This window comes from Choloepus didactylus, chromosome 22, assembly GCF_015220235.1.
Source record: "Choloepus didactylus isolate mChoDid1 chromosome 22, mChoDid1.pri, whole genome shotgun sequence".
NCBI lineage: Eukaryota > Metazoa > Chordata > Mammalia > Pilosa > Megalonychidae > Choloepus > Choloepus didactylus.
Window position 1 is genome coordinate 39,424,011 of NC_051328.1, and position 22,309 is coordinate 39,446,319.

Genomic DNA, 22,309 nt, shown 5'->3' on the forward strand with positions numbered 1-22,309 from the left:
CCTCCTGAATTTCCTGATCCCTGGGAATTGAGCGTGGAAACAGGCAGCCCCAAACCAGGGGAGAGGAAGGCCAGGCCCCGGCCCCCTGTATGAGACCCCGCTCTCCCCCAGCCCCGTGCTAACAGCTCCCTTCCTGAGGACTGACCCCGCCCCCCACACTCCCCACCCCCACCCCGACCCGACCCGGGAGCCCCAGGCCCCCAGGAGCTTTCGGGGGCAGTGACCCAGCTCTCCCCACAGCACAAAGGCCAACAGAAAGCACACGTTAAACTTCCTGGATTGACTGAAATATCAATCCATTCACTCTCCATTCAACAGATACTTATTCACCACCTACTTTTTTTATATTAACATTTTTATTGAGATAAAATTCACCTAGTATAAATTTCTCCAGTTTAAAGTGTACAATTCTGTGGTTTTCAGTATATCTACAATGTTGTGCAACCATTACCACTAACTAATTCCAGAACATTTTCCTCACCCTAAAAAAGAAACCCTCACCCATTAGTAATTGCTCCTCTCCCCATCCCCTTCCCCCTACCCCCACCCCCCACTCCAGCTCTCTCACCCCAGTGACCACAGATCCACTCTCTGTCTCCATGGAGTTCCTATTCTGGACATTTCATATACATGGAATCATATACCTTTTGTGTCTGGCTTCTTTCACTGAGCATGAGGCCTTCAAGGTTCATCTATGTTGTGGCTCGGATCAGTGCTTCATTCCTTTTCATGGCTGCGTAGTATTCCTTTGCATGGACAGGTCACCTTTATTTATTTGTCCCACCATTGATGGGCATTGGGCTGTCTGCAGGGGATTACACTCAGTGCTTCCTTTTGAACTTGTGACTGTAGCAAAGCACCTCCCCCAACCGCTCTTGGTCTGGGAAGCAGGAAACACCTCTCAGGAGAAACTCAATTAAGGTAAGACCTGAAGGTTGAGCAGCAGGCAGTGCGGTGAGAGGGGCTTCTGGGGAGTGTCCCAGGCAGAGGGGACAGCTCATGCCAAGGCTGGAGCAGGGAGAGTGAGCAGCCGGGGCCTTGAGGAGGGCAGGGAGTTGGTTAAGGCTCAGGAGGGGAGTTGGAGACAGGCAGAGGGCCGGGGCCTGGGCCTGGCAGCCCTGAGGGGTATGAAAAGAGGTCTGGACTCGAACCCGAGGTTGAAGAGACAGGCAAAGGGCCTGAGTGGAGAGGGCCTGAGCAGGGGCCTAAAAATATTTGCTGAATGAACGGATGAAAGCGGCTTAACCTCTCTGAGCCCCAATTTCTTCATCTATAAAATAATTATATTAGTTGCCTACATCCACAGCCAGAACAAAACAAAACAGATCTGAGCCTTTGCTTAGGAACCATAATTTCCAACTAATTCCTGAAATTAAAAAAAAAAACTGTTTAGAATACAGCATACACTTTCTAAATACCTTCAAATGCCAGCTTTATGACTCGTGAGGTTCATTACCAAATACTTTCAGGTGCCTTGGGACGATGTGGTGGCTTTCTGCCAGCATGTCTCATGTGTGTTAGCTTACAGGTAAGGAGATGACATCACTTGCATGATGAGAGTGACTGGGAGTGGGAATGCTGTGGCCTCACTGTCCACCGGGCCCAGAGCAGACGCTTCAGGAACGGCTGGGTGTGCTCGCACAGTCCCCCCTTGGCTCAGGCTGGTGATGCACCAGGACGGCCCTCAGAGCTTCGAATCTCACAGTTTCCAGCCAATTGTCTTGTCTGAAGAGATTCCTTGAGAGATTCCTCTAGAATCCTGCAGGCTAAAGGCAGATAAACATTCCTGAGGGAAAAATCTTGAAATCAGTGGTGAAACCTGTGGAAACCAACCAAAGTTACAGAACTAAGAAAGGATGGTAGAAAGAACTATAAATAGCAGGTGTGATTGCTAAGGTAAAACTGACAACACATGACAAAAAAAAAAAAAAAGACAATTAGATTAAATTGCTAAGAATATGAAAACAAGCAAAGGGCTGAGAAACAAAAGTGAAAATCAAAACCAAAATAATTTTACTCTGTAAAAGGAAATAAAAAAGACTACAGATTTTTGTCTTTACTTCTGAAATGCTTTCAGATAATTCCTGATTGAATTTTTTTAATTAAATTCAGTTTTATTGAAATACATTCACACACCATACAATCATCCATGATATACAATCCACTGTCCACAGTATAACATAGTTAAGCGTTCATCACCACAGTCTATCTCTGAACATTTTCCTTACATCAGAAAGAACCAGAACAAGAATAAAAAATAAAAGTGAAAAAAGAACACCCAGATCATCCCCCAATCCCACCCCATTTGTCCTTTAGTTTTTATCCCCATTCCTCCACTCATCCATACACTAGCTAAAGGGGGTGTGATCCACAAGGTCTTCACAATCACACTGTCACCCCTTGTAATCTACATTATTATATAATTGTCTTCAGGAGTCCAGACTGCTGGGTTGGAGTTTGGTAGTTTCAGGTATATACTTCTAGCTATTCCAATACATTAAAACCTAAGAGGTGTTATCCTGATTGAATTTTAAATGGGCTGTTCATTTCTAAAACAGTAAATACAGTAGCAAATAGCACAGTGCTTGCCTCAAGAAGCATGGAAATAAAAGTTGTAAGAGGAGGACAGAAATCAGTCTAATTATAACAATTAGGTAACAATTATAACAAGGTAAACACAATAAAACTCCCTATTATAAAGCAAATGAGCGCAAATGTGATTAAGAACAAATTCAATGATCTGCTGCTTATGAGAGAGACACATTCAATAAATATTTGGGGGCATTTATTATGCTTCAGGAACTGTGCTAGAGACCCAGCAACTACACAATGATGAAGACAGACAGGTTCCCTGACATCATCAAGCTTACGCTGGTGCAAAATGAGACAAGGACAACTAAAAAATAAAATATCAAATACAGATAACAGATTTGGCAATAGGGAAACAGCGGTGGCAATATCGACTCGGCAAAGTGGAATTTAAGGGACTCATTTTAGTGAGATAGAGATGGCATTAAACATTTACAAAAATTATAATCAACAGGGAAATCATTATATATTAACCAACAGAGCAGTTTAATACAAAAAGCAAAAATTCAGAAATACCAGGAAAAAATGGACAGGAAAGCAATTAGAGCAAGGAATTTAAACTCTTCATTATCATCTCATATCAGATCAATTAGTCAAAAAGTAAATAAGCACATACTGTAACTAGAAGATAGAATGAATAGATACAAAACTAATTTTATCCCCTTGAAGAAGAATGCACCAACTTTTCTGATGCCCTTGAAACATTTACAAAAACTGCATACAAACCAGGTATAAAATCTCAATAAACAAAGAAAGAAAAACAAAAAAGCAGACATTGCATAGGCTACATTTTCTGATCACCATGCAACCAAACCAAAAATGTTACCAAAACTGGTACTCAGGGTGCCCATTCAGTGGCTTCCAGTCATAAGGCTGCTCTCTTTAGCTGCCTTCTCCTGTGGTCCACTCCATATCAACAGGCCCAGGTGCTCCATAAAATCCATCACTGTTGTGGTTTGCTAATGTTGCCTTATGCAAAATACCAGAAATGGATTGGCTTTTATAAAGGGGGTTTATTTGGTTACACAGTTACAGTCATAAGGCCGTAAAGTGTCCAAGGTAAGGCGTCAACAACAGGTACCTTCACTGGAGAAAGGCCAGTGGCGTTGGACAACCTCTGTTAGCTGGGAAGGCACGTGGCTGGTGTCTGCTTGCTCCCGGGTTGCATTTCAAAATGGCATTCTCCAAAGTGTCAGCTTTCAACAGCCATCTTCAAAATGTCTCTGAAAGCTGCAGCTTCTCTGAAGTCCTTCTGTCTGTCAGCTGTTTTATATGGCAGTGATTTATTAACACCCACCCTGAATGGGTGGGGTAACACCTCCATGGAAATTATCCAATCAAAGGTCTTGCCCACAGTTGATTCAGTCACATCTCCATGGAAACACTCAATCAATAGGTTCCAACCTAATCAACACTAATACATCTGCCCCCACAAGACTGCATCAAAGAACATGGAGCTTTGGGGGACATAAAACATCCAAACTGGCACAATCACCCAGAATTTCCTTCCTGAATGTTCTGGGGGTTCTTAAACCTGGTCCACAAAGTCCAGCCTTGACATCTCTGAGCTGGAACAATGACCACGGGGATGGGATGCAAAGAGGGCTGGGCTTTGACCAACCCATCACTCCTTGCCAAGACTAACTTCTTTTTGCCCTGGAGAAAGGATGTTTGAGGAACACCTTGGAAAAGTATGAAGTTCTGTGTCCATAAGGAGGTCTTCTCCCCTGGATCCAAAACTACATTAAATTCATGAAATGTCAGTGGGAAAGAATCTGAGAATAGCTTAGCTGAATTCTCATATATCCTTTTTTTAATGACAGAATTTTCTAAGGACTTACCACTGCAGGTACTTTACCAGGTCCTCTGCAAATATTAGCTTTAGTCCGTTCAACAGCGCTGTGATGTCAGGTTCCGCCTAGCTCCCCTTTGCTCCTCCAGGCCCCCTACACCCTTGTCCACCCTTGTCCCAGTTCTCAGCCCAATGGGCTGCACCCAGCCTCCCTTGCTCTCGGACTTGCATTTCCTTCTCACTGACTGCTCTGACCAGGGGGTCTCTCCACCAGGCTCCCCTCTCCAGGTAACTGTTTTCCCTCCTTGCCCTCCAGGCCTAGGGATGGCAGTGACTTCTCACCATTGCGAATCTTGGGCAACTGCGGGATCCCTTGTGGTTTCTCCCCTTTGCCTACACATTTACAGGTAGTCTGTTTAGCCAGCTCTCCTCAAACCACCCACTCTGCAGGTGTCATCTGTGTCCTGCCAGGACCCTGAGTGGAACAGGTAGGTAGAATCATCCCCATTTAATGGAAGAGGAAACCGAGGCACAGAGAAGGGAAGAAAGTTGCCCACGTGACACATCTAGAAGGCACAGGTGTAGGATTCAAATTTAAATCTGGGACTGACTCCACACCAGAGTTTTGGTTTGTCCCCTTTATTCCAGGGTTTAGGTTGACCTGGGCCTTTGCTGAAATTGGTGGGGTGGGGACAGCATGACGTTGGTAGCATCTTTTATTTTATTAAAGGGAGAAGATGCAGGAGAGATGAGAATGGCCTGTTGGGTTGAATGGGGCTGGGGTGACCAGCCCTTGGGGAGCAGGTGAGGTAGGTGGCAATTATTTGCTCAAAAGGGGCATCTCAATTAACTGGACAAATGCACACCCCATCTCCTATGGTCCCTGAGTGACTCCACTCTATAGATAAGGAAACCAAGGCACAGAAGGGGTGGCCCAGCTGTCCCCAAAGCCACCCAGCTGCAAGTAGGGAGTCTGATTATGGATTTCAGTTGCACCTGAAACCAAAGCCCTTGCACTCTTGATGCAGGTTCTGGGAGGGGAAACCTCTACGCAGCACATTCACTCACATCCTTTGTGAGCTTCCCTGGGCTGGTGGTGGTAGTGGTGATGATGATGGGCAGGATGGAAATATGAATGCATGCTCCATGCCAAGCCCTGTCCCCGGCCCTTTATATGCAACAACATCCATATAATCCTCTCAGTTTCACTATGAAGCAGGTGCTCTCACAAGCACCATGTTACACAATTTAAGAAACCTGTGGATCCCATCCTGCCCGTGAGGGGGAAGGGACCAAACTACTCAGAGGCCAAAGCCAGTGGTGGCCCCCAAACAACTCCAGCTCTCAGATTTCAGTCCCAGGCCCTGGAGTAAGATCTGAGCTGTCTTCTCCTCCCTCAGTTACAGGTGGGGGGCTGCCTGCTCAGGGAAGTGGAGTGGCAAGTCCAGAACTGCCAGGCAGCAGGTGGGGGTCCGGCCCAGCTCCCCCAACCAACCACCTCTCTTCCAGCGGCTCGCCTGGTTCCCCAGGAGAATCTTTAAATTCTCAGCTTCCAGGTGGACTCCAGACTCAATGACTGAGGATTGGAAGGCAGCTGGAAATTCGCACGTTCAGCGTTTGCTCCCCCACTTTTGACACCAACCCTAGGTGATTGTTATGTTCTGGCAAGTTTGGGGAAAGAACCAGGCTCTGGGGCAACGCTGCAGCCCCCCCGGCCTTCCCTAACCGTCTAGGGCCGGGGAGTCCCAGCCGATCTCGCAGGGCGGGGGCAGGGCGACGCCAGGTGCGCCGAGGGCGGCCCGGGGGCGGGGCCTCACCTGCGGCGGGCAGGTAGGCGGCTACCTGGTAACCCGGGCCTGGCCCTGGAGGCTTGGGCGCGCGCAGCCGCTCCCGGCCTCGCCAGGGACCGAGGGATCCGCGCAGGGCGGTCGCCGGCCGGCCAGGAGGCTGCTCGGGGGCCTCGGCCTGCTCACCATGGTAAAGCGCCGCTTCTCCAAGTTCCTGCAGAAACTCCCCTTCTTCCGCGCGGGCCACCAGTACGAGCCGCTGGAGAGGGGCGAGTTGGAAGCCCTGGTGAGTCCGGGCGACGGGGCGCGCGGCACCCTCCCACCCTACCCCAGCCCCCCAAGACCCCCTTTGCGGGATGCTATCAATTCGCCCTCCTCACTCTGTCCGTAGAAGGAAACCCCTCCTCATATCAGTGCAAGCTCTCCTGTATGCACCCGGCCGGACGCTTAGCATTTAACCCTCACAGGCAGCCCGTTTTGTAGATGGAAAACTGAGGCCGTTAAGGGGTGCACGATTAGGAGGTGATCTAGCTGGGAATTTAACGCAGGTTACGCTGCATTTAAACACAGACTTTAAACTCCAGGTAATTCAACCTAGGTTTATCCGTCTCCCCACCCAGGCTACTATATGGTCTTTTAAAGCTACTTGAATTGAAAAAAATTAAAATTATGTAAGTAATATTTTTAAAAGTGGTTGCTCAAATGTTTTGGCAAGAATAGTAGCAATAACAGTGGATATCAAGAGATCAAAAGTAGACGGACCTCTTCGCTTCACTTTCCCAATCACCAGCGCACTTTTTAAAAAACCACTCACATTCGCATGAGTGATCTCCGGGGCACCCCTTAGAATAAACCAAAAGATTTCTAGGGCAGGGGAGTTTATCAGCCTAAAAACTGAGGAAGCACCAAAGAAAGCCCTTCCTGCTACTTTGACTAGTGGAATCCAGGGCTGGTGACTTTCCCCTTTGCTTTTTAAGTGCAACTCCTTGCACAATTTAAGGGGAGAGGTCGCTGGAGTTTTTGCAGAAGTATCTCTGTGTGTCTGAGGTTTATTGCTTACTTTTTTCCTTTCAAGCTCTGTCATTCAAAAATAAAATTCCCAAAAGACTCCCCTGAGCTTGCTCATGAGAATACAACCCTGCAGTGGCCTTTTGACTGATGGAGGGAAAAACTCAAAGCTGAATTTGTTTTTTAATGAAAAAGATCAGCTGAAAAATACTTGGTTTAAAAATTTTAATTTTTCTCGCAATGAATGACAACAGTCAAAACAGTTTGGTTTTATGATTTTTACATATTTGGGTGTTTGAAAAACAGCTTTCAGAATTGGTGTTGGAGTGAGAATTCTGGTGTCAGGGTGCTAGACTGCAGTGCCATGTAAACTAGAAGCTTTCAAATGATCTCTTTTTCTGAAGTGATGTGTGTTAAACATTGATAGGATTTGGTCGGGATCCATTTCTCTACTTGTATGCTTTGCCAAGCATTCTGCTCAAATGGTCTGAGGTTAGTTTGCCAAATGGCTGGCCTTTCCGATGTTACACCCCCACCCCCACCCCCACCCCCACCCCACTTTTCCTCCTTTCCATGCTTTGATTTTGGTGCCTTTTCTTTCCAGAAAGTTTGGGGAAGAGGCGATGCCTGCTCAGGGTGATTGTCTCCGTAATTGTCAAAGCCTCCTTTCAGGAGTGCCTCCCGGATGTCACATCCTTGCTGTGACATCTGAGCCACCCAGCTACCTTGCTGTGTTCCCCCTGCTACAAAGTCTTTTCCAAACACTCCTGATGCACAGTATGCTAAGGTGAGGTTTTAGGGATGTTTGGCTCTGCTGGGTGATGTAACATGAGTGCAGAGGCCGGGGCCCCTTTGGATTTTGATCTCTTCCTCAAGGTGGGTGTCGCTCCCCAAAACTTTTCAGAGGGCCCCCAAAGGTTGGGCAGATCTTGAGCCTGTCTGGGGCATGTGGGGTGCTTACCCACTTGCTTGTGGACCTGGGTGCCGGCCTGACGTGGGCAGCAGGTGTGATGACTTGGCAGTGCGCGGCCGGGGAGGTGGGTTCTCCAGGCAGCAAAGACCAGCTGAGAAACAGGATGCCTGTCTCTAAAGGCGCCTTGTGCAAACACAGGAAATTACAAGGAAGGCGCACGGGGAGTCTGATGAGGGAGGGAGCCGGGGGCGGCCTCATTCCTGGCAGGTGAACACAGCGCCTGAGCTGCTTAGTGCTCAGACTTGCATCTTCCGATTTGGCGCCTTTTCTTTCCAGAAAGTTTGGGAACGAGGCGATGCCTGCTCAGGGTGATTGTCTCTGTAATTGTCAAAGCCTCCTTTTAGGAGTGCCTCCTGGATGTCACGTCCTTGCTGTGACCTCTGAGCCACCCAGCTCCCTTGCTGAGTTCCCCCTGCTACATTGTAACACAAATCCTAATACAATGTAGCACTAATATACCAGTAAAATAAAGCACTAATAGAGTGTGTGCATTACTAACAAACGGCTCCTGCTGGGCCTTGCTCAGCCCTCTCCCCTCCCAGGTGAGTGTTACTACTGCAATCATTTCCTAGATGAGGAAGTCCAGGCTCAGAGGTGGTGCTGCTTTCATTCATTCACTCACTCATTCACTTACTCACTCACTTGTTGAGACCGACTGCATGCAGTGCTGAGATACAGCTGTATACAAAACATTTCATGAGAGAGCCCGGCAATCAACCGAGCAACCGACATAGGTGTCTGAGATCCTGTGGTCATGGGAGCAAGGACGGAAAGTGAAGCAGAGTGACAGGGTGGGGAACGGCGACTGAGACAGGGAGCACCGGTGGCTGGGTCTGAGCCCATTGCTCACCAGCTCCAGGGATAGCGCACTCCTCCACGTGGCGCTTTTGTGGGATAAGGAAAAGAAAGGCGTGCAGAGGCCATGTATTAGTTTCCAGGGGATTAGGACAAACTGGGGGCTTAAAACACAGGCTTTTATTGTCTCCCAGCTCTGGAGGCCAGAAGTTCAAAATCAAGGTGTGGGCAGGGCCGTGCTCCCTCCAAAAGCTGCTGCCCGGAGGGGGGGGGCCTCCTCCCTGACCCCCCCCCCCCGCCCAGGCCCTGTCCCCCTTTACAGGACCTGCTCCTGGTGTGTACCCCAGTGACTCTTCTTAGAAAGGCACCAGAGGCCCACCTAATCCAGTATCCCCACATCTAAATAGACAGCTACAGGGACCCGCTTTCCAAATAAAGTCACATTCCAGGGTGCCAGGAGTTAGGGCTTTGGCACATCTTTTTGGGGGGATGTGATTCAGCCCACACCACTCCCTTAATTTAATGATTAGAAAAGGCTTCTCTGCTGCCCTGAAAGTCAGAGTGAAGAGAACGTCGGACCAGAAATTCCTGCTCCCTGATCATGGGCAAGCTTGGGGAAGTGTCCCTACCCCACGGGATTCCCAGGTCTCGGCTGAGGCCCGGCCTGGCCCGCGCTGCCTTCCTGGCGGATGAACTGATTCATCTTCCTGGGCTCTCCAGAGCGAGGGCTGCGTTCCCACAGGGGCATGTCGTGACCGCCCCGTCGTTCGCCCAGCATTCACAGCTTGCCTCGTGTGGACCAGGCAGCAATGGTGAAAAGGAGGCCCAGGCCCCAGCCCTCGTGGTGCCCCATCCTGGTGGACAGAGATGGGCACCAAACTAGAGTCCACGGTTGACTGTTTAACGACAGGTGTGCAGGGGCTGGGAGGGCGAAGTGATGTTTAAGATTGGTAGGGGGGCAAAGGCTGGGCGAAGGGCAGAGGTTGACGGAGAGCGAGTGAGGTTCGGGGGTTGGGGTCAGGGAGATGGGGAGGGCAGAGGCGGACTAAGGGGGCTGAGCTAAAGATTTATTTCTAGGGCTTTATCCTTAGAGCAACAGGAATCCTTTGAAGGGCTTAACGTCTCACAACCTGGCAGCAGCGTCCCCAAGGCATGACCATCATTCATTTGTTGATTCCCAGATGTGCCAGGCGTTAGGAATATGGTGAACTAAACAGATATGGTCAGGTTTGTGTTTTTATGAAATCATGCTCTGGTTGAAAGAAGGAAAGATAGGGGACGGATTTTGAGGTTTACGCACACATACACACCCTTAACCTGAGGTTTGCTCTCTCTCTCTCTCTTGCACACACACACATATACATACAAACCCTTAACCTGATGCTTCCCAAATTTTAGGAATATATGGACATCTTTTTAAAGAAAGCTATTGCAACCTTCAGTATTGTCTTAAATTATGTGTTACCATGTGATTTAAATATGTATAAGTGTAAAACTTGCAGTAAACGTGGCTGCATGCTTATAATTCAACTATAAAATCAAACTGAATTTATCAATACAATTATACAGTACAAATGTAACATCCATCTTTTGAAATGACTGGTGTGTTTTATTGAAACTCAATTGGTGATGTTGTCTGGTTGTTGTATTAGCTACCTGCTGCTGTGTAACAAGTTACTCCAGAGCTTAGTGGCTTCAGACCACAAAGGTTTGTTATCTCTCAGAGTCTGTGGGTCAGGCATCTGGGTGCATCTTGGCTGGGGCCCCTGGATCTGGGGTTACTGTAGGGGTACAGTGGGGTTACAGTGAAGCCGTTGGCCAGGGCAGCGTCTCATCTGAAGGCTCAAGGGGTGGGAGCAGGGAGGTTCCTCTCGCAAGTGTGCTCTGGTGGTTGCTTCAGGCCTTGTCCTTCACCACGTGGCTCCTCGGGCCGTCTCACAACCTGGCAGCGGCGTCCCCAAGGCCAAGCAGGGTAGCAGAGCACACCCAACTCCAGGCAGCAGTCTTCTTGAAACCTACTCTTGGAGGTGACCTCCCGCCACTTCCGCTGTCTTTTATTCATTGGCAGCACATCTGGGTCCAGCTCCACACAGGGGAGGGCAGGAGGCAAAGGTGTGCCTACCAGAGGCTGGGGCGACGGGCTCTTGGAGGCTGCCCATGGCAGTCGTAGGGAGAAATATTTTCTTAAAGGAGATCATTCACATTAAAAACAAAACAAAACAAACTTTGAACCACACTTGACACCTTGTCTGCTTAATAATTACCTATTTTTGTCAATGTTTTCATTAGACTTGGGCCTTAGTCTTCATTTAGATTCTTTCTGAATTTTGATTTTGTTACCACTAGTGCTGAGACTGTCTATTCATGCATAGGTGTGCAAAATAGTGTTTAAATATGTCGAGAGTTTGCTCATTTAGGATCACCCGGCCTGACACGCAACCACAACTGCTGGCAAGCAGCTCGTGAGTGCCGGCTCCTTGGCTGTCATTTGATAACGTAGTACAGGCTCGTTTGGTGGAGGTAAAGTGCGCATTGGGCATCGATGAAAAAATATTTCTTTATTTTGCATGTATTTGTATTTATGACCACATGTCGTGCGCATCGATTGTGGCGTGTTGCTGTGCGCAAAGGCTGGACTCAGAGGACACCTGCAGTGTGACCGCAGTTCTCCCGGTTTGGGGATTTTAGAGCCAACGTGCCAATATCATGCGTGGATGCCATCCGCGGATTCGATGCTCCTGCTGGTTTTCCTCTGGGAGGCCTGTGAAACTCGCGTCCCTAGAGTGTGCCCTTCATCATTTATTTGGACGTCACTTGATGTCACAAATAGTGGGTCGCGGTGTCACATCACCACACTTTGTTATAAGAAGGTCTGTATTAATTGGGCTCATCATTGAAACACATATTCAAAATTAGTAAGTTCTCAGGGAGGGAACAGACTCTCAAGAGTATCTGAAGACACTGTCCTGGAATCTCTGTCTGAAATCTTAACACCATGAGCCTTATTATTATTAAGAATAAAGAATCCCAGATCCCCCAAGTTCCTAAGGGGCGGGAACTAGAAGGACCAGAGGACCTTCTGGGGTGTGAATCAGTGGCCTCTTCGTGGGCCCCGCGGCAGGAACGGGGCTTGGGGGGCCCTGGGGCTGGGAACTGTGTGCGCACAAGTTGTGGGGTGGGTGTTCCGGAATCCGAGGCTGCCCCCAGGAGGGCCCAGGCAGCTGCTAAGGAAATGTAAGTCAGGAAAGATCTGGGAGTGCACGTTCTCTTTCCACCTGCCCCCCACCCAATAATCTATCAAGAAAGGGAAGGGGAAGTTCTCGGAAAGCTTGTTCAGGGACCTCAAAAGTCATATAGACATGGATGATTGTATGGTATCTGAATATATCTCGAAAAAACTGAATTAAAAAAAAAAGCCGTATAAAGGATCAAGATTAACCTTCAAAGGCAGAAGTTGAGAAGAACAGTATTTGGATGGTGCTCTGAGGCTCATATAGACACGGGCTTGTCTGACATCGGATGTGATAGAAAGATTATCAAATTGGGAATGAGATACTCAAAATATGAAAGAAGTATCAGCAACCAAAATGCCCATTAGTAGAGGTTTGCTTATATGTATTATTGTACGTCAATATGATAGAATTCTATGCGAACACTGAAATTGGTGCTGTAGAAGAATACATAAAGACACAGAAAGATGGTTATGATGTTAACTAACATTTTTCTTATGGAAAATGTCGAACATTCAGAAAAGTAGAAAGAATAGAAAACTGTGTACTTACTACTTGGATTCAGCAATTATTTTGCCATAATTACTTTGTTTGATATATCAGGTGAAAACAAAGAGGTCGTAGTCTCTTCTTTTTTTAATGTAATTTTATTGAGATACATTCACACACCATACAATCCGTCCAAAGTGTGCAATCAGTGGTTCACAGAATCACCATATAATTGTGCATTCATAGTCTGTTCTGAAGAAACAAATGTTTACAACATGCAGAGAAAAATGTCTGGAAAGATCATTTTTAACAGTGTTTATCCTGGAGTGGCTACTTCTCTTTTTGGAGTCTTCCCTGTTTTCCAAATTTTCTTCAACATGGTTTGTTTTTGTAAACAGAAAAAAAGAGCTATTTGAAAAATAAAAGAGGGAAACATGGAGGGGAGAAAAAGGATGATGGGGTTTTAGATCTGGCAGGCTTTTCTCGGCTGGGTGGGAGTAGCTGGGCTGTAGTGTCCTATCTAAAAGATTTTTGCCAGCCCCTCATCTCTTCCTACATTGATATTGCCAAATGAATTTTAGAAGAGTTAAACTAATTTGTTTTCTTGTGGTAATGATATGATCATCTGCTTCATCACACCCATAATAGCCATTGAGGTTTACATTGAGGTTTATCTTTTTTTGTTGTTGTTGTTATTTGCCGAGTTGATGAGAATCTTTAGATCCAGCATTACTAACATGGGTGATGATTTTTACATGTTTGTTAACCATTTATATTCCTTCTTCAAAATTGTTGATTCATGTCCTTTGCTCATTCTGTTTCTCAGCATCTTCTGGATTTTGCTTATTTATTTGCCAGGGTTCTTTATATGTGAAGGACATTGTCCACATCAGTAATATTTGTAGAAAGTAGTTTTTACCAGTTTATTTGCCATTTGATTCCATTCACGATATTTTTAGTGCAGTTTTTTTCCCCACAATCTTACAGTTTGTAAGTATTTGTTCTGTGCCCACAGCATGCAAGGTACAGCAAGGGCACTTCAGGGGATGAATATTTACCTCCAAGGCTCTTCTCTGCAGTTCACTTGACCCGTTTAGGAGTCTGTGTGGTTGCTCGTCCCACAGAGCATAGGCGAGCATAGAGCCAGAAGAGGGGGAGTTAGTGTTGTGAGTAGTTAATATTTGCACATGTTATAAAATTCCAGGGATTCAAAAGGCAGGCATCATTACAGTCATGCCCCTCTCTCTCTCCTTGGTGTGTCTTATCAATTGTGTCCAGTTTCTTGTAGATCCTTCCAGAAGGATTTACCAGCCTATAAAAGTGCATATACATATCACCCTCTCTCTTTTTTTTTTTGCAGAGCTAGTATATCTAGATGCTAGTATGTGCATCACTTTTTAAAATAACTCTTGGAGATCATTCCACTTTGGGAGAAAAATCATGTCCTCCTGCATCTTTGCACCCTGGGGAAGTCCAGAGGTCCTGGGTGGACAATGGAGCTTGTTTTGTTGTCTCGCTTTCACAGGCAACCTGCTGTGAGCAATGCATACCCACCCTGCTGTGTGTCTTAACTCAAACCTGCAAGTCTGCCTGCTGGCCCCACACCTGCAAGTGTCACTGCTGGGTCCAGAGGGCACAGCCTTTGTGACTTTGACAGTGCCCAACTGCCCTCTGCTAGGGTGTCCCACCAGCATTCAGGAGACCAGCTTAATGGGGAGACGCGAGAGGGGGGCTCTCTAGGCCTGAGCTACCTTGAGATCAGAGACCCTGCTGGGGGAGTGAGGGGGCGTGGGGAGGGAGGGGCGGGAGAGGGAGTTGGAGTCCCACGTTGGCAGCTTGGTGCACTCTGGTCAAGAGGGCGCGGCTCCCCAGTCAACCCACCCTCCCATGCTTGACTCTCAGCTTTGTGGTTTGAGGGAAGTTACTTTGCTTCACTGTGCCTTGTTTTCCCCATATGGAAAGTGGGAATGACAAGGATGGTGCCTTTTTTCCTGAGTTAATGTGTGACAGTTACTTGTCTCTGTATCAGGTCCGTGGGAAGACTCAGTGCTAGAATGGGGCCCTGTGCAAAATGAAAATATGGGACCACTTCTTAAAAAATTATTAAGAATTTTTATTAAAATTAACAGAAAATTAAAAATATTAGGATGTGAAGAAATAGGAACCCGCATTCATTGCTGGTGGGAATGTTAAAATGGTGGAGCCGCTGTGGAGAACAGCTTGGCGGTTCCTCAGAAAGCTAAGTATAGGACTACCATATGACCTGGCAATCCCGCTTCAAGGTGTACACCCAGAAGAATTGAAAGCATGGACACAAACAGATATTTGCACACTGATGGTCATAGCACCATTATTTACAATTGCCAAAAGATGAAAGCAACCCAAGAGTCCACCAACTGATGAATGGATAAAATATATATATACATACCATTAAATATTATTCAGCTGTAGAAAGAAATGGAGTCCTGATACATGTGACGACATGGATGAAACTTGACGATATTATGCAGAGTGAAATAAGCCAGACCCAGAAGAATAAATAGCATACGATCTCACTGACATGAAATAATTAGAATGAGCAAACTAGTAGAGCTGGAATCTAGGGTATAGTTTACCAGGGCTGGGTTGGGTGTGGGGAATGCAGAGTTGACGCTTAATTTGTACAGAACTTCTGTTTAGGTTCATTGTAAAGTTTTGGAAATGGATGGTGGTGATGGGAGCATAATATTGTGAATGTAATTAACAGCACTGAATTATATATGTGAATGTGGTTCAAAGGAAATTTAGGTTGAACATGTTACTAGAATAAAATGAAAAGATAAAACACAGCACTGTAAAAACAAGGACATTACTGAGATATATGAAAAAAATGAAATACAGACTGTGTGATGGTTAAGTTCATGTGTCAACTTGGCCAGGTGATGGTACCCAGCTGTCTGGTCAAGCAAGCACTGGCCTAACTGTTACTGCAAGGACATTTGTGGCTGGTTAATAAACCAGAAGGCTGGTTTATTAAATCATCAGTCAGTTGACTGCGCTGTGACTGATTACATCAGTGAAGGGCGAGAGAATGCAATCAGCTGGATTTAATTCAATCAGTTGAAGATTTTTAAGGGAGAAAGATAGAGGACCTTCACTTCTTTGGCTAACCAGCAAAGCGTTGCCTGAGGAGCTCATCAGACACCTTCATCAGAGTTGCCAGTTCGCTGCCTGCCCTGCAGAATTTGGACTTGTGCATCCCCACAGTTGCGTGAGACGCTTTTATAAAATCTTATATTTATTGATATCTCTTGTTGATTCTGTTTCCCTAGAGAACCCTAACAAACATAACTTGGTACCAGGAGAGGTTCTTGAGGAATAGAATCTTAAAATGGGCGTTTATAATTGGTTTTCTACTCTGATTGGATTCAGAGGCACTAATGACTCCATTTCTAATAATCAAGACAGTCCATGGCGTGAGTTGGCAATGGCGATCACCATTTGATTTTCCTAATCGTACTCTTGTACAAAACAAGGCTCTGGGTGACAGTGTTTTTGACACCTTAACAGAGGTTTCCAGAGTGAAGAGATATAATGATGTTGGTTGGTTGTGCTTAGATATGCTGGATAAAGTTATAGGAGAAAGGGACGAGCTAAAGGCTTCAAATTTGAAACTTAAGCACCGTATGACAGATATAAAAATTTCTGTGTGCCCTGAAAGAAAATCTTATATCCTGTAGCTGCAGACTTGAGATTTCTGAAAACCAGACCCAGAGTCTTATTGTGCAAGTAGCAGATTTACAACGTAAACTAAAATCTCAATCTCACAGTGTGTCTGGTGTTAAAGTAAAGGCTTTGATTGGAAAAGAATGGGATCCTGAAACTTGGGATGGGGCCATATGGATTGATAATAATGGCAGTGAGGACACTGAAACCTTGGGCTCTGTTGAGTCTTTGCTAGATATACCTGTAATTGCCTGTCCTGAAGAAACAGTCCCCACCCCACCCCGCCACCTCCAGTCTGCCCTGAGGAGGCAGCTACCAAACCTCCAGCCTGCTTGAAGGAAACAGTTTCCCAACCTCCAGTCTGCCCTGGGGAGCCTGCCATCCAACCCCCACCTAAAGAGATGAACCCTTCAGTGCCTGCTAAACCTATAATCACCTCCCCTGAGGAAGCAGACCTCCTCTGTCTGGAGAGATTAATCCTGTATCACAAGATGAAACTGCAATAGAATGTCCTGAGGTAAATGGCTTGAGGGGTACTTCTAGTTCTTTTCATGACCCACCCCCACCACCTGTCTTTTCTTCAAGACCTATAACTAGGCTAAAGTCCCAACAGGCCCCAAAGGGTTAGGTACAAAGTATTACCCATGAGGAAGTACGCTATACTCCAAAAGAATTGTATGAGTTTTCCAACTTATACAGACAGAAACCAGGGGAATATGTGTGGGAATGGCTATTAAGAGTGTGGGATAATGGTGAAAAGAATATAAAATTGGATCAGGCTGAATTTCTTGATATAGGCCCACTAACCAGAGATTCTGCATTTAATGTTGTAGCTTGAGGAGATAGAAAGGGCATGAACAGTTTGTTTGGGTGGTTGGCTGAAACATGGATCAAAAGGTGGCTGGCATTACCTGAGGTCGAAATGCCAGAACTGCCTTGGTATAATGTAGAGGAGGGGATTCAAAGGCTCATAGAGATTGGAATGTTAGAGTGGATTTATCATGGAAGACCTGCTCACATACCCCCTGGAATGTCCAGAGGACACACATTTTACTAGAACTGTGAGGAATAAGTTTGAGACTAGCTCCATCATCCCTGAAGAGCTCTGTGGTCGCCCTTCCCTGTAGGTCAGATATTACTGTAGGAACTGCTGTCACTGAGCTGGAATCCTTAAACACAATGGGGATAATTGAATCCTGAGTAGGCAGAAGCCATGTGGCCACGGTTAATTGCCAAAGACAAGGTGGGCATGGCTACTATAATGGAAAACAGGCTCAAGGCAGCAGTCAAAATAATCTGACTCACAGAGACTTATGGCATTGGCTAGCAGATCATGGAGTACCTTGTAGTAAAATAGATGGGCAGTCTACTAAATTTTTGTTTGCTCTGTATAAGCAGAATTCTGGGTCAAGTGAACAAAAGTCTAACTTGAATTACAAGAACAGAGGGTCATGGCCCCTTAATCAATTCCCAGACTTGAGGCAGTTTACAGATCCAGAGCCCCTCAAATGAGGGGAAGGCCCCTGCTACACTGCCAAAAATTTATACTATTAATCTTCCTCCCAGTCTTCCCCAGGGGGACCTAAGGCCTTTTACCAGGGTAACTGTGCATTGGAGAAAAGGAAATGATCGCATATTTCAGGGATTGTTAGACACTGGCTCAGAAGTGACATTAATTCCAAGAGACCCAAAACATCACTCTGGTCCACCAGTCAGAATTGGGGCTTATGGAGGTCAGGTGATCGATGGAGTTTTAGTTCAGGTCTGTCTCACAGTGGGTCCAGTGCATCCCCAGACCCATTCTGTGGTTATTTCCCCAGTTCCAGAATGCATAATTGGAATAGACATACTGAGCATCTGGCAGAATCCTCACATTGGTTTCCTGACTCGTGGATTCAGGGCTATTATGGTAGGAAAGGCTAAGTGGAAGCCACTGGTACTGCCGTTGCCTAGCAAAATAGTAAACCAGACACAATACTGGATTCCTGGAGGGATTGCAGAGATTAATGCCACTCTTAGGGACTTGAAGGAGGTAGGGGTGGTGATGGGACCAATATCTTCAACTCTCCTATTTGGCCTGTGCAGAAAACAGATGGGTCTTGGAGGATGACAGTGGATTATTATAAGCTTAACCAGGTGATGATTCCAATGCAGCTGCTGTTCCAGATGTGGTATCATTGCTTGAACAAATCAACACATTTCCTGGTGCCTGGTATGCAGCTATTGATCTGGCAAATGCTTTTTTCTCAATAGCTGTTCATAAGGACCACCAGAAATAGTTTGCATTCAGCTGCCAAGGCCAGCAGTTTACATTCACTGTGCTGCCTCAGGGGTGTATCAACTGTCCAGCCCTATGTCATAATATTGTCCGCAGGGATCTTGATCATTTCTCCCTCCCACAAGACATCACACTGGTCCATTACATTGATGATATCATGTTGATTGGACCTGGTGAACAAGAAGTAGCAACGACTTTAGATTTGTTGGTAAGGTAGTTGTGTGGCAGAGGAGGGAAGTAAATCCAACAAAAATACAGGGACCTTCCACCTCAGTAAAATTTCTAGGTGTCCAGTGGTGTGGGGCCTGTCGAGATATCCCTTCTAAGGTAAAGGATAAGCTGTTGAATCTGGCCCCTCCTACAACCAAAAAAGAGTCACAATGCTTTGTTGGCCTCTTTGGATTTTGGAGACAACATATTCCTCATTTACGTGGTACTCCAGCCCATTTACCAAGTGACCAGAAAAGCTTCTAGTTTTGAGTGGGGACCGGAACAAGACGAGGCTCTGTGACAGGTCCAGGCTGCTGTACAAGCTGCTCTGCCGCTTGGACCATATGATCCAGCTGATCCAATGGTGTTGGAAGTAACAGTGGCAAATAGAGATGCTGTTTGGAGACCTTGGCAGGCTCCTATAGGAGAATCACAATGCAGGCCCTTAGGATTTTGGAGTAAAACCTACCATCCTCTGCAGATAACTACTCTCCATTTGAGAAACAGCTTTTGGCCTGCTGTTAGGCCTTAGTAGAAACAGAACTCTTAACCATGGGCCACCAAGTTACCATGAGACCTGAGTTACCTATCATGAGCTGGGTGTTGTCTGATCTGCCAAGCCATAAAGTTGGGCGTGCACAGCAGCACTCCAGCATAAAATGGAAATGGTATATACGAGATAGAGCTCGAGTGGGTCCTGAAGGCACAAGTAAATTACATGAGGAAGTGGCCCAAATGCCCATGACCCCGACTCCTTCCACCTTACCTTCTCTTTCCCAGCCCATAGCTATGGCGTCTTGGGGAGTTCCTTACAATCAGTTGACCGAGGAAGAGGAAACTCGGGCCTGGTTTACAGATGGTTCTGCACGATATACAGGCACCACCCGAAAGTGGACAGCTGCAGCACTGCAGCCCCTTTCTGGGATGTCCCTGAAGGACAGTGGTGAGGGGAAATCCTCCCAGTGGGCAGAACTTTGAGCAATGTACCTAGTTGTTCTCTTTGCTTGGAAGGAGAACTGGCCAGAAGTGCGTTTGTATACTGATTCCTAGCCTGTTGCTAATGGTTTGGCTGGATGGTCAGGGACTTGGAAGGAACATGATTGGAAAATCGGTGATAAAGAAGTCTGGGGAAGGGGTATGTGGATAGACCTTCCTGAGTGGGCAAAAAACATGAAGATATTTGTGTCCCATGTGAATGTTCACCAGAGGGTGAGTTCAGCCGAAGAAGATTTTAATAACCAAGTAGAAAAGATGACCCATTTGGTGGATACCAATCAGCCTCTTTCCCAGCCACTCCTGTCATTGCCCAATGGGCCCATGAACAAAGTGGTCATGGTGGTAACGATAGAGGTTGTAAATGGGCTCAGCAACAGGGACTTCCACTCACCAAGGCTGACCTGGCCACAGCCACTGCTGAGTGTCCAATCTGCCAGCAGCAGAGACCCACACTCAGTCCCTGATATGGCACCATTCCCTGAGGTGATCAGCCTGCTACCTGGTGACAGGTGGATTACATTGGACCACTTCCATCATGGAAGGGGCAGTGATTTGTTCTTACTGGAATAGACACATACTCTGGATATGGGTTTGCCTTCCCTGCATGCAATGCTTCTGCTAAAACTACCATCCATGGACTTATGGAATGCCGTATCCACCGTCATGGTATTCCACACAGCATTGCTTCAGACCAAGGAACCCACTTCACAGCAAATGAAGTGAGGGAATTACCCTAGATGTATATTCAAATAAACTTTTTATTTTGAAACAACTTTAGATTTACAGAAAAGTTGCAAAGACAGTACCGAGTTTTCCCACACCTTCTCCCCCAGCTTCCCCCATCGCTGACATTGGGACATCACTGTGACCCAAACTCCCCCATTCATTGGCTTTCACAAGGTTTCTTTGTTTACATTTAAATCTTTAGTCCTGGTGGAATTTATTTGGGCTTGCAGCTCTTCTCTTTCATGGCTTAGAATTTTACCTACGGGTTTGAGTAATTTCTTGATTTACTGTGGGGCTGTATTGGCTTTTCCAAGGCCCCAGGCACAGCTCAACATGCGCCCGGAAGAGCTGGGGAAAGAGTGGGTGAACCACTGGGGGACCGCCTGGCGAGAGAGGGCTGTCCCGGGACGGGGGCCTTGCTCGGCCCCATCCAGAGCAGACATCAGTGCTGAGCACCCTGCTCCCTGAAACTGCTCCCTGCAGCTCCCTAGGACCGCACTTCCTGACCCTTCCCCTGGAGACTGGCAGCTGTCCCTGGGCCGCCCTCCCTCTGGTCTCCCCATGGCCCCAGCACCTGTCATCGGGCCCCTCTGGGCAGCTCAGCACCATGCCCCTCCCCTCTTCCCCCTTCCTCCTTCCCCCCTTCCTCCCTTTCCCTCCTTTCCCCCTTCCCCCTTCCCACACACATTTTTGAGCACGTGCTATTTGCCAAGCACCATGCTTGGCTCTTAGTTTATGAGCCCGTCCCTGCCCCCGTGCGTTCACAGCCCAATAAGGAGGCAGGTAAGTGGGTCACAAGATGCAGGGGCAGAGGTAGGAACTGGGAGCCCAGGAGCTTAGAGAGCTGGATTGTTTCTCCGCTCTGGGGTACAGCAGGTGGGGTGGTTCTGCAGAGGAGGCTTCCTGGAGCAGATGGAGGCTGTGTCTATTTCCTGCGGCTGCTGTAACGTTACTGCACGCCTGTGGCTTTTATTTTATTTTTAATGTGTTACGGTTTATGCACTTACAGTCCTGGAGGTCAGAAGCCTGAAATGGGTGTCACTGGGCTAAAATCAGGATGTCAGCAGGGCTGGTCCTTCTGGAGCTCTGGGGGCATCTGCTCTCCGGCCCCTTCCAGCTCCTGGAGGCTGCCCGGGCTCCTTGGCTGGCGGCCCCTTCTTCCCTCATCAGGCTGCAGTCCCGTTGCCCTGGGTTCTCACATGTCCTCTCTGCCTCTCCTGTATCCCTCTTCTAAGGACTCTGCAATCCCATTGGGCCCACCCCGGTCACCTAGGACAATCTCCCCATCTCAGCATCCTTAACTTAATCCCACCTGCAGAGTCTCTCTTACAGTTAAGGTCACACATTCATCCGTCCCACGGATAAGGATGTGGGTATCTTTGGGGCCACCATACGGCTGACCGCAGGTGGGCTGAGTTTACCGTCTGCTCCCACCATCCCTCCCCACTCTTGAAAAGCCAGGAGGTTGTTTTCCTACCCGTCTTCTCCCATCTCCACAGATACAAAGCCCAAAAGATGTTTCCTCGTGTGGTATAGGGCAATGATTAAAAGTGCTGGCTCTTCGGCCATATAAAAATGGCACCCCCTCTAAGTGCCATGATGACTGAGTGAGATCGTATATGCCAAGTGCTTGGCGTGGTGTCTGGCAATCAAAAACATTAGCTGTTATGTCATAAGTGTGAATTATTTTAGCTAGGAGTGCGTGGTGTTTTATTGGCATTATAAGCTATT

General features: G+C 47.0%; 1 protein-coding gene across 1 annotated transcript in view; it reads left to right on the plus strand.

Annotated features, from left to right (window-relative positions):
- The first annotated feature begins 6,188 nt into the window (after nucleotides 1-6,188).
- Nucleotides 6,189-22,309, plus strand: part of ATP2C2 (ATPase secretory pathway Ca2+ transporting 2) — an 83,978-nt gene continuing 67,857 nt past the window's right edge. Inside the window, exon 1 of the mRNA XM_037816096.1 lies at nucleotides 6,189-6,454. Coding sequence (XP_037672024.1) covers nucleotides 6,356-6,454 — 99 coding nt within the window. The 5' untranslated portion in view covers nucleotides 6,189-6,355. The remainder of the gene's footprint in view (nucleotides 6,455-22,309) is intronic.